The sequence below is a fragment of the Engraulis encrasicolus genome, chromosome 20 (assembly GCF_034702125.1).
Source record: "Engraulis encrasicolus isolate BLACKSEA-1 chromosome 20, IST_EnEncr_1.0, whole genome shotgun sequence".
In the NCBI taxonomy this organism is placed as follows: Eukaryota; Metazoa; Chordata; class Actinopteri; order Clupeiformes; family Engraulidae; genus Engraulis; species Engraulis encrasicolus.
Window position 1 is genome coordinate 14,221,126 of NC_085876.1, and position 13,773 is coordinate 14,234,898.

Consider the following 13,773-nt stretch of genomic DNA (forward strand, 5'->3'; position numbering starts at 1 on the left):
TCCCCCCTCTTGTCCTCTAGGCCTAATTTCCCGCCATCTTTCCTTTCTTCTTCTTCTTCTCCTTCATGTCCCTTTCCTTTCGTCGTGTTTTGTCTTTTGAAAATATGAACCATACCGAACTTTACACAGTTTGACACGAGATCAAACCTTCCAGCGACGACGTAACCTATGTGATTACTTGACTCCTGCATAGCTCAGGCAGCTACAAGTAGATTGGAGGGTCAGGGTTGAGATTTGTTGTGGTGTGTGATGAAGCCTGGAGAAAAGCTTCACAAAGCCCTTTGGATCCTCAACCATAAAAGGGCAATTGTTTGAAAACAGTTCTCCTCGATAGCAATTTCATTGATATCAGTCGTACAATAAGATGTGTAACGCATATAACAGGCAAGTTAGTGTACATTAATGCTTGGTTGCATAAAGGCAGACATTGACAGCTGCAATCCACAGGCAAAATTCGTTTGAATTAGCCTTGTGGAGGATATTTTTTAGATTTGTTTTCTTGTCAGGGGTTTTCATGTGTGTGCACTGCAAGAAAAACGGCAAAGGGCTGCTGGTTCGGGTTCACAAGTACAGCCAGGTTTCTGGAGTAGACTCCCGTCATCTCTGTGTTCCAAAAGTGCCTGCAAAGACACAACATTATGCAAAGGGGCCAGGATGTTCTCACCTGTGGGGATGTGACATCACTGCTCTGAGGACTAACTGGAGGCCTAGTTTTGAGATTATTGAGGAGTTACGGCCGGGTTTTACTGTACGGCACAAACGCCTCGCTTCCTCCTCTCCCTGGACGAAGCAGGACGTGGCCCAGATTAAGCTAAATCCAATCCTCTCACTGGAGGGGAGGGAGTGGAGGAGACCCACGTCGCACGTCGTACGGTGTCATGTCATTCTCACTTTGCTGTCTGACAACTGTCATGGCACCGTGCATGAAAAGAATACATTTTTGTAAAGATTTTTTGATTTCTGAATTCTGAAGTGTTCATGGTGTTTCTTTGTTCTGATTCGTTTTTTTCTCTTCTCTTTGTTTTGTTGCCTAGTTCCTCTCTGTGGCCTGTAAGAAAACTCTAGAAAACCGTCACAATGGGTGAGGTGGCAGCGCTAAAAAAGGAGGTTGCGGAAATCAAAGCTAAGATCGAGGTAAGCAAGCAAGCCCTCAGCCCATCCCACTCCTCTCTCCTCCCTTTCTTCTATCCTCTCCCTGTCAGTCTGCAGCCCATGTTGTAGACTAGAACAACCATCACATGACAGACAGACAAGAAACATTTCATAATACAAACTGTAAGGAATTCGAAATGATGTCATGCGAAGCCTCCTGGCACACATGAATGAAAAGTGACATACAAACTCGATGAATCTGATCGATATATCTGTATCTGTGACAAATTTGGTAGATTGCCCACATCACAAGCACAACAGCTTGGCTAATATTTCCCAGAGAACCTGAGAAGGTTTATTTTTCCAGAGTAGTTGGAGGGACACACACACACACACACACACACACACACACACACACACACACACACACACACACACACACACACACACACACACACACACACACACACACACACACACACACACACACACACACACACACACACACACACACACACACACACTCCACTACCTTGACCTTTCAGCACAAACTGCTGATGTCGGGGGACAACACTCACACAACGTGATTCATCTTCCACCCACAGGCTGCCCGCAAGGCAGTGGCCGACACAACCATGGATGCCGCAGCATCTGGGGTGGCCGCCGCACCTCGCATCCAGCCAAAATCCAGGAGGAACCTCAAGGGCCACACAGCCAAAATCTATGCCCTCTACTGGGCCCTGGACAACAAGTGAGTGAGCAGGGTGAAATGCGCTACCATAAGACAGGAAACAAGCACAGAAAACACACAGAAACAGACACATACACAGACACACACACGCATGCATGTGCACCCACACGCACACACACACACACACGCACACGCACACGCACACACACACACACACGCACACGCACACGCACACGCACACACTACAATGTATTGCAAACATAATTTGCATTTTGTGGCTGAAACAAAAAAAAACAACTAGCCATCCACATGATGTTTTAACAATTCATCACATATATGAAAAAAGAGGCTTATAAACACCTTCTTGAATAATGCATACATGTCCTAACAGCCTGCTTGCATAATTTCATCGAACCATTTGGGTTTTAGCCTTTAAGAAACACTCCTGCCAATTTCAATATGCTGTTGTATTGCTCAGGCTACCCTTAACTTGTCAGTAGCCGGTGATGCTGCATTTTTGGCTCAGCCCTTTCCGAGATATGAGCTATTCTCATGGGGGTAGATTTTGTTTACATTTTTAAAAATCTTAACATAGGCCTACTCCAAATATTTTCCCAAAAGGTATCGCTGTTTGCTAGTTGTCTGCTGATGTTGCATAACATTTTGGATGTTTTTGGGAATAAATAATAATAATTAAAAAAATGAAATATAAACCAACACCTGCACCCATTACAATGACCAGGATCTCAGAAAAGGCTCGGAAAAAATCTCAGGTACTGACAAGTCCAGGGTAGTGTGAACATTACAACTGCATGTTGAAATTGGCTGGAGTTATCCTTTAAGGCATACAAAATGCTTGGCTCAAACAGCTCTGACATATCAGCATTTTCAGTCACCAGAATTACATCAGACACAGTGCTAAAACACACACAAAAACCCAAAAACATGCTTATCCCTTACATTTGCGTTTTAGTTTTTGATGTATCAAGCATGTGCTGTATACAGGTTATGTCCCTTCCTTTTAAGCCAAACAAATGTAGGGTGAAAAGTCAGGAAGGCCGTCTGCGAAGCCTTGGAGGTCATATTGTCTTCGAAGAGGAAAGTCGTGTGCAAGGAATTTGCATTGAACACACGTTTAAGGTTTAAGGTTAAGTGTCTCCTGTGCTTAAGTCAGAGAGGCCATCTAATCGGCTGTAGTCCCAGGTTGGAGTCTCCTACAGTAGCAGCAGAAGCAGCAGGCATTTACTCTATCTTGTGGTCATCACGAATCCCCTTTAATGGATCAATTAACAGGCTCAGAGCTCGGAAATAGCCCGGCTGTGTCCTGCGGTCTCTCTCAAGGAGAAAAAAAGGGCAAAATGTTCAGCAATTTAGTCAGCCAGTGGGCTATGGTGTGTGTGTGTGTGTATATGTATTCAGTTGAGTGTAAGAATGCTTAAAAAGGTTAAAAGCTTCACTGAGGTGTCAAATACGGTGGAATACATTAGGTGTCTGCAGTGGCGTAGCAGCACATTATGGGCCCTATGTACAATCAGCTCCAATGGACCCCCATCTACATAAATCGGACTGTGTGTGGGCCTCCTATATAGGCCTACATGGGGCCCTGGTAGCTCAGTCACATTTAACCCCCCTGAACGACGCGTCTGGGTGCCTGCAACAGGCAGAGACAGCGAAACGGAGGTCTGCACATAGTTAGGAAAGAGTGTTAGCACCCTCATGTGGCGAAGTTAGGTACTGCCATGTTAGGTTCACAAATGGATGATTGATAGAAACAGTTCAATTGGTCTTTCAAGTTTGTGAAGGGATTAAAGAAAGGCAGTATACATGGGCTCACAGTGTTTGTAAACACGATGTTGTGAGGAGGGGCAAGACACTGGCAGTCAACCATGTGTGGTAATTTTTTGACCGACAGCGGTTTCCAACGATGAGAGGTTGAGTTGTGCGCAGCTAGATTCGCGCAGCCAGGGGGAAACAAAAATTTAGAACCCATGTATGCACGACCTTCAGTTCACTGAATGTCATGGAAAGTATTGACTGAATGAATGCATTCAATATAAACTGTCAGCATTTTCCGTTGGAGGGGGATCACACAAGTGTGACACTTTTTTTTAGTTTTACACATGTGGTAAAACCTTATAGTGTACACAGGGTATGCTTATATCTATATGTTCTCTTTCAGAAACATGATCAGCGGGTCACAGGATGGTAAACTGATCGTTTGGGACACCCATGCTGGAAATTTGGTGAGAAGCCCGTAAAGTACAAAACAAAATATAGTCACACTTTCCCCAAATACAATGTTTCTACTTTTTCTACATGTTAAAATGTGTGGCAAAGTGATGATCCGAGTAAATTATTTAGGCTTATTTAGGTTATTTAGGCTTCCTCTGTGCCATCACCTATTGAGTTCTTGAGTAGTTGACCCCACAAAAAAATATTTGTTTAGGTCAGTGGTTCTCAGCCTTTTTTGAACAAAAGCCCCCTTTGCATCATCATAAGCCTCCCAACGCCCCCCTTAGTATTGAAAAAATAAAACAGTACAATGCCTCCCAATGCGAACTAAGCCCTGTCCCCACTCAGCTGTATCCTTCTCAACACCTCCCAAGGGATCCCCGATGGCCCCTGGGCGGTTGTAGCGCCCCCGTTGAGAACCACTGGTTTATGTGATACATTTGATATTATGGCTTTGATACCATAGTTTTTGCTCCAGTAAGAATGCATGGCAGATTTATTGACATTCACCACATAGTGTGTTCATATTTTTTTTGTCTTGTGTCTGTAAGAGTATGTGCATGTGTATGTGTGTGCTTCATGTGCGTATATTGAAATTGACCTGGAGTATGGATCCCCTGTCCTGCCCTGTCCTGTTTTTCCTCATGTCTCTCCAGGCCAACATGATCCCCCTGAAGTCTGCCTGGGTGATGACAGTCTCCTTCTCCCCCTCTGCCGGCCTCGTGGCCAGTGGTGGTCTCGACAACATGTGCACTATCTACAACATCTCAGGAGAAAAGCCAAAGACTTTGAGAGAAATCGATGGCCATGATGGTAAGTTAGAGACAAGGCTGCTGACACCCTCTGCACCCCCAATAACACCCCAGTCATGGTGAATGAAAAAAAGTGCCCCAAAAATTGTTTTGGTTAGGCTGATGGCTAGGAAAGTTTATTATTTTCTCCACGGAGGAGGGGCCAGGAGGTGGAGAGAGGCCACAATCACAAGTGGAGGACGGAAGGTCGCATATTGAAATGCACCCCATGGCACACTTTCAACTTCCGCCAGCCACCATCAGCTACCGTCATCTTCTCTGATATAGGTGCTGTCTACACACAGCCGGCTATTTTGATAAACAAACATTTTTCTTCCCTCTGTTTTCATAAATGTGTTAAGCCTGTGCACGGTTATGGAGAAAGCCATTCAAGTCTTCAAGTTTTTCTCTGTTTATATACTACAAACAAACGTCAAGCCGTAGTTTTTTCAAAAGATTCATTTTCAGAGGAAACGCTGAAAGGTCTTTCAAAACACACGGGTAGGCCTATCAATTCATACATTTATACATTGCAAAAGTGCAACTAGGCCTATCAATTTGTGGTAGATTCAACAATGCAGTTGATGTGTAACTTGTCTGAGTGATCTGCTAAATGTGATCTGAAACAGACAACGTTGTTCTTGACTATGTGACATCAGTAAAAATACCACTGGTGATGAAGTTTGTAAACGGGAAACCTACAGTATAGTGCTGTCCACCAGGGCTTGACATTCATTTTTTTGCTTGCCGGCCACTGTGGCTAGTGGTTTTCCCGAATCACTAGCCATCCAGCTATTCTACTAGCCACAAATTTGATTCAGAAGATGAGGTGTTTATAGCAAGAAGATGAGTGCATGGGTTTCTACATGGAAATAAAACAAACAAATAGAAACTGAATAACTGAGCTTTTTCTTCAACTTAAACACAAACAGTTGATACACAAGGGGCAAAGTGCAGAATATACCCTATTCTGATATGTCATACCATAGAATAAGCTTCCTGCCAAATTGGCTAGTAACACTGAACTTGTTACCAGCCACAGTCAATTTTTACCAGCATTTGGCCGGTTGGCAGGTGCCAGTGTCAAGCCCTGCTGTCCACCCAGATGTGTGGAGCTCATAAAGCTGTGCGAACCCTATCTAGCAAGAGCCAGATTGCACTTTTCATAGGCCCACATACATAAAAGAAGTCCTTTGAGAACCTTTGCCATAGTGGGCAAACCTAAAAGTTCTCTGAGCAAACCTAAAAGTTTCTCCTCAGAGAAAATGTAAGTTCCCCAAAGAACCTTCCGCGGTTCTTCAGTTTGCTTTTCGGGTTTGTTCAGTTCACCACTTTGAAGGTTCTCCCCAAGACCTTCAAGATAATGTCTGTTTTCCTCCAAGACTCTTGTTTCCATTTAGGCCAGTGGTTCTCAACCTTTGCTGAACAAACGCCCCCTTGACCTCATCATAGGCCTCCCAACGCCCCCTTGGCCTTATCATAAGTCTGCCAACGCCCCCCCAAGTATTGAAAAATAAAATAGACTAATGCCCCCCAACGGGACCTAAGCCCCACCCCCACTCAACCGTATCCTTCTCAACGGCCTCATAGGACTTCCAACACGCCCCCTTGGGGGGCTGTAGCACCCCGGTTGAGAAAAAATAATTTAGGTCTATTCCAATAGGGGTTCCACCACAGTGGCTAACAGAAGCATCTTTGAGGAAATGTTCAATAGACACCTGCTTTTTCACTGCAAAGTAAAACTTTTTTTTAGTTACAGTCATTTCTCCATATCAGTGCCTGAAATTCCTCAATTTGATTGATTCTAACTGACCCAACTCTAAAGCACAACTTAAAGGTGCACTGTGGAATAATTGTGTTGGTTTCTTTCCAGAATTCATGCTGTCCATTCACAAATAGGACGTTTTTCATGAATACTTACCAGCACCATCAAATTAAATATTCATCATGGCTGGGGAGATACATGAAAAGGGGGATCTTCTCCATGTCAGTCATTTTGAATTTCCAGAAATATACATTTTAGATGTAAAACTGTATGTTCTTTGGTCATACTAGTAAATGTTTGCTTATTATTTCGTAAATATTCATAAAAAGATCAAATCTGGCAGCAGACTTTCAATGAACAGCATAGATGCAAAATCTACTCTGGCCACCATCCTGCAAAGTTTAAGGAGTTAATTAGCAGTACCTGTATCCAGCTCAAAGCTTGATGGCCTATTCCATATTCCATGCTTCTAATGTGAGACCGACTTTCTTAAGTTTCACTCATAAAGTGAGCTGTTTCTGTGCTGTTTGAAGTCAATGCACTGTTCTGTCAAATACACTTTACAAAGCAGTTGATAAACACAGCACAGGGTGTGTTGTGCAAAATGTGATCAGAGGGATGGATTACAAGATTGGTGGATAACTGAGTCATTCTGGAACCTTACAGTGCAATGTCATATTTTCTTAATGTACCCTCCTCTCTCTCTCTCTCTCTCTCTCTCTCTCTCTCTCTCTCTCTCTCTCTCTCTCTCTCTCTCTCTCTCAGTCTCTCTCTCTCTCTCTCTGCTCTTTGCACGCTGTCCCAATTTCTGTTGCCATAGTAACCTGCTTACCTCCTTTATGTATGGTCTCTGACTTTCTTTCTCTCACCTGTCATCCATCTTAGGTTATTGTGCCTGTGCCCGTTTCTTGAGCGAGACTGAGGTCCTTGTTGCCTCTGGTGATCAGACCTGGTATGGCGCTTTTTAATTTTTAAGTAAAATTAATGCTGTTTTATAACTATGGGCCTATATATTTGTGTAGCCCACATGGCTTTTGTTGTTGTACATTAGTCTCACTTGCGATCATTCATCTTTCAAGTTGCCATCTCTAATCATATATCACACACTCAAATACCACAAGGGAAAAACCTTGCCATTTCATCTCTCTCTCTCTGTCTCTTTGTCTCTCTGTCTCTCTGTCTCTCTCTCTCTCTCTCTCTCTCTCTCTCTCTCTCTCTCTCTCTCTAGTGGTCTTTGGGACCTAGAGACTGGCAAACAGAAGGTATCGTTCCTGAACCATCAGGGAGACTGTATGTGCGTGGCACTGTCTCCTGACCAGAACAGCTTCATCTCTGGGGCCTGCGACTCCACTGCCAAGCTTTGGGACATCAGGGACGGCCAGTGCAAGCAAACCTTTGTGGGCCACACTGGCGACATCAACACCATTGCGGTAAGGGACACACACACACACACACACACACACACACACACACACACACACACACACACACACACACACACACACACACACACACACACACACACACACTAGGGATGGCACAAACCGCACCGAAAACCGAAACCGTACAATTCACACACATACCGAACTGAAACGGGCCATCCGTCGCAAACCGCGATTCATGTACTGCCCAGAAAAATATGTAAAACAGACATTCTAGAAGTATCTTATCCAGTCTCTCTGATTAAAACATTAGCGTATAAGACCAATCAGAGGATGACACAATTAAAATCACACCATTTTCACATTATGAGCCTATACAATAAGTCTATTATAAGCCTATACATCACTTTATAACTGCAGTTATATAAATATTGTTTAATATTCCCAGTGCATAATTTATCATGAACTAAAAAAAGAACCGTAGAGAACCGAAAACCTTGACCTTGACACCGTGATATGAACCGAACCGTGAATTTTGTGAACCGTACCACTCCTAACACACACACACATACACACACACACACACACACACACACACACAGCCCAACCTTGGGGCTAAAGCAGTGTTTCTCAACTGGTGGGTCGCGACCCAAAAGTGGGTCACGGAGGGGTCATGGGTGGGTCGCGGAGCCTTGGTGTAAAAAAAAACGTAATTCTAAAAAAAAAATCCAACTTTTCCTGCAACAATTTACAACTTTTATTTTGATAGGCTAGTGAACTCCGTGTCATCTGTTGTCATAGATAAGCTACAATCTGAATGTTTATCCGAGATAGAAAGTGTGCAACCAGTCATTCGAGTCTTGGTTACATTTTGAGAATTGACTTGAATGCTAAAAAAATTGGGTCGCGACCGAATGAGAGTGGAAAATGGTGGGTCCCAAGACTGTTCCAGTTGAGAACCACTGGGCTAAAGAATCTAAACTGTGCCCACACCAAAACAATCCCTAACCCTAACCTGTCTGTGAAGAAATGTTTTTACACATTTACTTTTACCAGTGACAACAAAGCTACCCTAGCAAATGGGGTGCAAACATGTGGGGTCCAGGATTTGGGCCCCATGTGGAGTGAGGGCCCCAGCATGTGGTTGTGCTACAATAGCAGTGGCCTTACGAAGTAGGATTGGTGTACACACACACACGCACGCACGCACGCACGCACGCACACACACATGCACACACACACACACACACACACACACACACACACACACACACACACACACACACACACACACACACACACACACACACACACACACACACACACACACACACACACACACACACACACATGGGACTATGGGTATTTGATTCAGTAGTGAGAAGCAGCACTCTCAAACATTCTCTCGCAACATTCTCTTAAAGGAGAATTCCTGCCAATTTCAATATGCAGTTGTATCGGTCTCTCTATACCCTTGACTTTTCAGGGCCTGGCAATGCAGCAGTGCTTTGTTTAGATCCCTCTGAGATCCTGTCCATTGTAGTATGGGCATGGGTTTGTTTGCCATAATAAAAAAAAACATTGTAGCCTCTAATAGCAGATGGGCCCATCGACGGATGTATTTGCTCTTTGCTGAAAAATTCAACTACATCATGACAAAATTGCTATGACATTGCTATGTCTTAGTTTTTTATCATGGATAAAACCATTGCTACCACAAATCTGTGGTAAACATAACCTGTCTGGCTCCAACAATTAGCTATCATCTCTCTTCTCATGTTTGCCAATTAAACCATGGTAAGACTTCTGAGGGTGTAGCTTTTCAATTGAAAAAAAAAGTTGTGCACCCAAACACTGAATTAATTTATTTTGGAGTTGAGCGAACTCCGTCTAAAAAATGATGGGTGGTTTTACCATCAGCAGGACTAGACTTGGACTCGTTTCATCGTCATACTCGTATCTGAATGAGATATTATAGACTGTCTGGATCATTACTAACCAATTATAAGCACATACTGTATACACAAGGAGTTTCACAATGGAGTTTCACAATGGTAGATTTTAATCACTGTGCATTTAACCATACTGTTATTCAATAGAGTGACTTAATGCATTGGACTAACCAACAGTGTCTATAAATGTAGTATCGATGACAAAGCCTACTTGCTTTTGGCTATGGCTGATGACAGAAATTGATTTTGTTGTTTGAAGTTGCTGCTTATTGGCTGGGCATGTAGGCCTACTGTTGTACCAGTTGAGACACAGCAAAAATATTAGCTTTTTTTCTGACAATGAAGCAAACATATTCCACTGCTGCACTGCACTTTGACAGTGGACAAAGCACCCCCTTCAAACAACCTCAAGTACCAAAAGGCCTCCCATCTGAGCTCTGAGAGCTTGTCAGGAGCATCGCTGCCATCACCTCAGAATGAGGATGATATGGCTAGCTTGCGCAAGCTAAAAACAATGAACAAGACTGCTTAAAAAAACCTCTTGGGATTTCAAATGAAGCTGCCCTCTGACCCTTGCCGTTTACCCAACACTGTGGTTACTATGGAGATGAAGAGGTGTCAGAAGTAAAACTAGAATTAAATTCAAGCTGTATAAGTACAACACTACATGCTGTTACATTGCTGTTACACCATTTCCTCCTTATCTAATGTGGTAGATAGACTTATTGTTACTGTGGAAAAAAAACTAATCTGTGCAACAAGGACCCACCACAAACTTCTTCCAACCAGTGCAGTGTCAGCAAATTGTAAGACAAGTACAGAGGTCTACGCTTACTCTAATAAGTTACCTGTTTTGGAAGGAAACATTCCCCTACCCCCACGCCCACCCATGGCTGTGTACTCATGTACTCCTCCTCCTCTTCCTCTCTCCTCTGCAGTTCTTCCCCAATGGAAATTGCGTAATCACGGGCTCAGATGACTGCCAAATGAGGATGATGGACATACGCGCTGACCAGGAAATCATGTGCTATGAGAACCCCACGCCCAGCGCCGGCGTGACATCACTGGCCCTGTCCCTCTCAGGGCGCCTCATCTTTGCAGGCTACGATGACTTCAACTGCAACATCTGGGACTCTCTGAAGGGAGAGAAAGTTGGTGAGTCAATAGGACAATGAGTGTGAAAGTCACCAGCGCTGTGTGTATTTTGGTCAGCAGTTATTTCCTTTATTCAAGGCGTTTAACCCACTAAGACACAGCTTTATAAATTTGCTGTTACCAGAATTACAATGACGAAGTCGTAGTGCATGACTAAAGGACCTGTGTCAAGTCAAGTCGGCTTTATTGTCAACTTCACATGCACTGGTCATACAAAGAATTAAAATTACGTTTCTTACTATCCCATCAAGACTGTGTTATATCATAGTAGTAGGGCTGTAACGATATTGAATCGAACCGAGAAATCGTGATACATACTGTAGAGTCACGATACTGTATCCTGAAACAAGGAGGCAGTATCGTGATAGGCCTATGCCCTTTCAAAATGTTGTTATTCATCAGTCAAGAAAACAACCGCATGATATGAAGTTATAGTGCTTCCAAGCTTAAAATCATCATCATTATAATATTCAAACCTTTTAAAATTATCAGTTGCCTCTTGTAACCTTTTCTACCCATAAACTATCATAGTTTTTATTCATAATTTTATTTTATAATGTTGGCAAATGTGAAATTGTGGGGTGTATCGAACCGTAGGTCATAAATCGTGATACAAACCGAATCGTCAGTTTAGTGTATCGTTGCAGCGCTAGTAGTGTAGTACTATAACATAACACTTTTCAATGACTATTACAGCGCTCCACTGGTGGAACGGCGTGCATTATGGGGCTACTAGTACAGACAAAAACGCCTGGTTGACTGATGTGTCCGTTGTGAAATGTTGATGACTAACATAATTCTGATGCATTATTCGGCGCCGTTAGTTGTGCAAGAAATAGCACACAAAAAAATCAGAAGATTCATTCATTCTCACACTGGTCTTGGTGTGGTTTTAGGAAAGAAAAAAAACATTAAGAAATTCACACAAAATGAACTTGACAAACTAGAGCTCAAAATGTAATAGAATGCAGGCCTTGCTTTGTCGTCATACTTAACCCTTTGAAGGGTAACTATTCCTAATTCCTAATGGTCCCAATTCCTAATTTTACTAGAAGAAACATTTGCAAACGTTCACATACATACTATTTGTGATGGTATTCCTCAAATGAAGGCTGAGTGTCTCACTCCAAACTCTCTTTCCCTGTCCAGCTCTGCAGTGATGTGCACCATGTGCATGTCATTTTAGAGACACAATGACTTAAACACAGGATAGTAACCACACATTTCTCTCTCTCTTTCTCTCTCTCTTCCTCTCTCTCTCTCTCTCTCTCTCTCTCTCTCTCTCTCTCTCTCTCTCTCTCTCTCTCTCAGGTGTCCTGGCTGGTCACGACAACAGAGTGAGCTGCGTTGGCATCCCTAGCGACGGCCTGTGTGTGAGCACCGGCTCCTGGGACAGCTTCCTGAAAGTCTGGAACTGAGCAGGCTGCTGACGGCGCTAGCTGCCCTGGCACTGTCAACCAGAGCCAGCGCAGCAGAGCTGGAGGAGGGAGAGAGCGATGAGGAAGACAAAACAAAACAGGGAACACAGCTAGCGTAGGAGAGGAGGAGGAGGAGGAGGAGGAGAGGAATCGAGGGAAATGAATGATTGTGTCCGTTGTTGTGTTGAAGCTGTTGATGAAGAGAGTGGGTGGGTTTGTGTGTCAGGGATGGGGTGCAGTGCATGAGGCATTGCATGGTTTGTCATCAGGGGAGAAAGGATGGAAGTGTTTTTTTGTTTTTTTGTTTCCTTTCATTCCAGGCTAAGTCTTCTCTTTCTTTGTGTGACTCGCTCACTTGTTCTTTCTCTCTTACTCTCTCCTCTCTCTCACTCTTCTTTCTTTGTACAAAACCTCGACGGCAAAAGCAAAGACTCCATAGAATGTACAGACACAGCATTTTCACCACCTACTGCACCATGGAAGTTATTGCTGAGTGTTTCGGTATACAATGAAATGACAACAATAAAAAAAGAAACATAGCATTTTATGGTCAGACATATTTGAAAATAATGAATATACATGTAAATTAATATTTTATTGTATTTAAGTTACCTTGACAAATACTTGTATTAGATTTTTGAAAGTAAAAACAAAAGAAATAATACTGTGTTGGAGAAGGCATAAAAAATTAGGATCTGAAGTTTATTTATTTTTCTTTTTCTCTTGTATTTATGGATCAGATTTAATACCCCAACAAGGCTAGACGATGAGAGATGACAACACCTCCCTTGTACAGGTTTAGGGGATTTTGATAGGTGCATTGCTGCATGTTTGTTACCACGGCAATCCAGCTGCCATCTTAAATCTGCGATGACACTGCCACTCTGACGCATGACGCATGCGATTGACCTGACTTTGATGATGTGGCTGATGTTGCCTTTTGTCAAGCTACTCCAGGCGCACCATATTGTGTTTTGGCCAACATAGAAAAAAAAACATGATCAGGGTTACACATCGACAAGTCGTTTCGTACAACATTGTTCCTATGTGCTGTAAAACTTGAGTCAGATGTTTGCTACTAATCAATAATTAAAAATTATTCCCTCCAAATAATATTTCTGTTGTGCTTTTACATTTGTAGTCTGTCTGTAAAATGGTGTTTGCAAAAACCTTTCTAATAAATGTAGAATTCTGCACAACACTGGAGTTTATATGTGCTTTCCATAGACATCAGACACAGTTACATATTGTCTTCATGGATTCTTTGTAACCCTATGTTGTAACATATGACTTAT

The 13,773-nt window shown here is 42.9% G+C and overlaps 1 protein-coding gene across 2 annotated transcripts; it reads left to right on the plus strand.

Annotated features, from left to right (window-relative positions):
- The first annotated feature begins 1,076 nt into the window (after positions 1-1,076).
- Positions 1,077-13,479, plus strand: LOC134435734 (guanine nucleotide-binding protein G(I)/G(S)/G(T) subunit beta-3-like). 2 transcript variants are annotated; one of them, XR_010032078.1, is made up of 9 exons: positions 1,077-1,134; positions 1,698-1,843; positions 3,963-4,026; positions 4,672-4,828; positions 7,457-7,523; positions 7,800-8,001; positions 10,844-11,060; positions 12,372-12,979; positions 13,219-13,479. XR_010032078.1 is itself a non-coding variant. In XM_063184780.1 (8 exons), exons 1-8 carry the CDS (start codon positions 1,078-1,080, stop codon positions 12,476-12,478), a joined length of 1,017 nt encoding a protein of 338 aa, XP_063040850.1. In that variant the 5' UTR covers position 1,077; the 3' UTR covers positions 12,479-12,991. The 2 variants fall into 2 exon arrangements, 1 of the variants encoding a protein (XP_063040850.1); XM_063184780.1 differs by lacking the exon at positions 13,219-13,479 and having other exon boundaries at positions 12,372-12,991.
- The last annotated feature ends 294 nt before the right edge of the window (positions 13,480-13,773 follow it).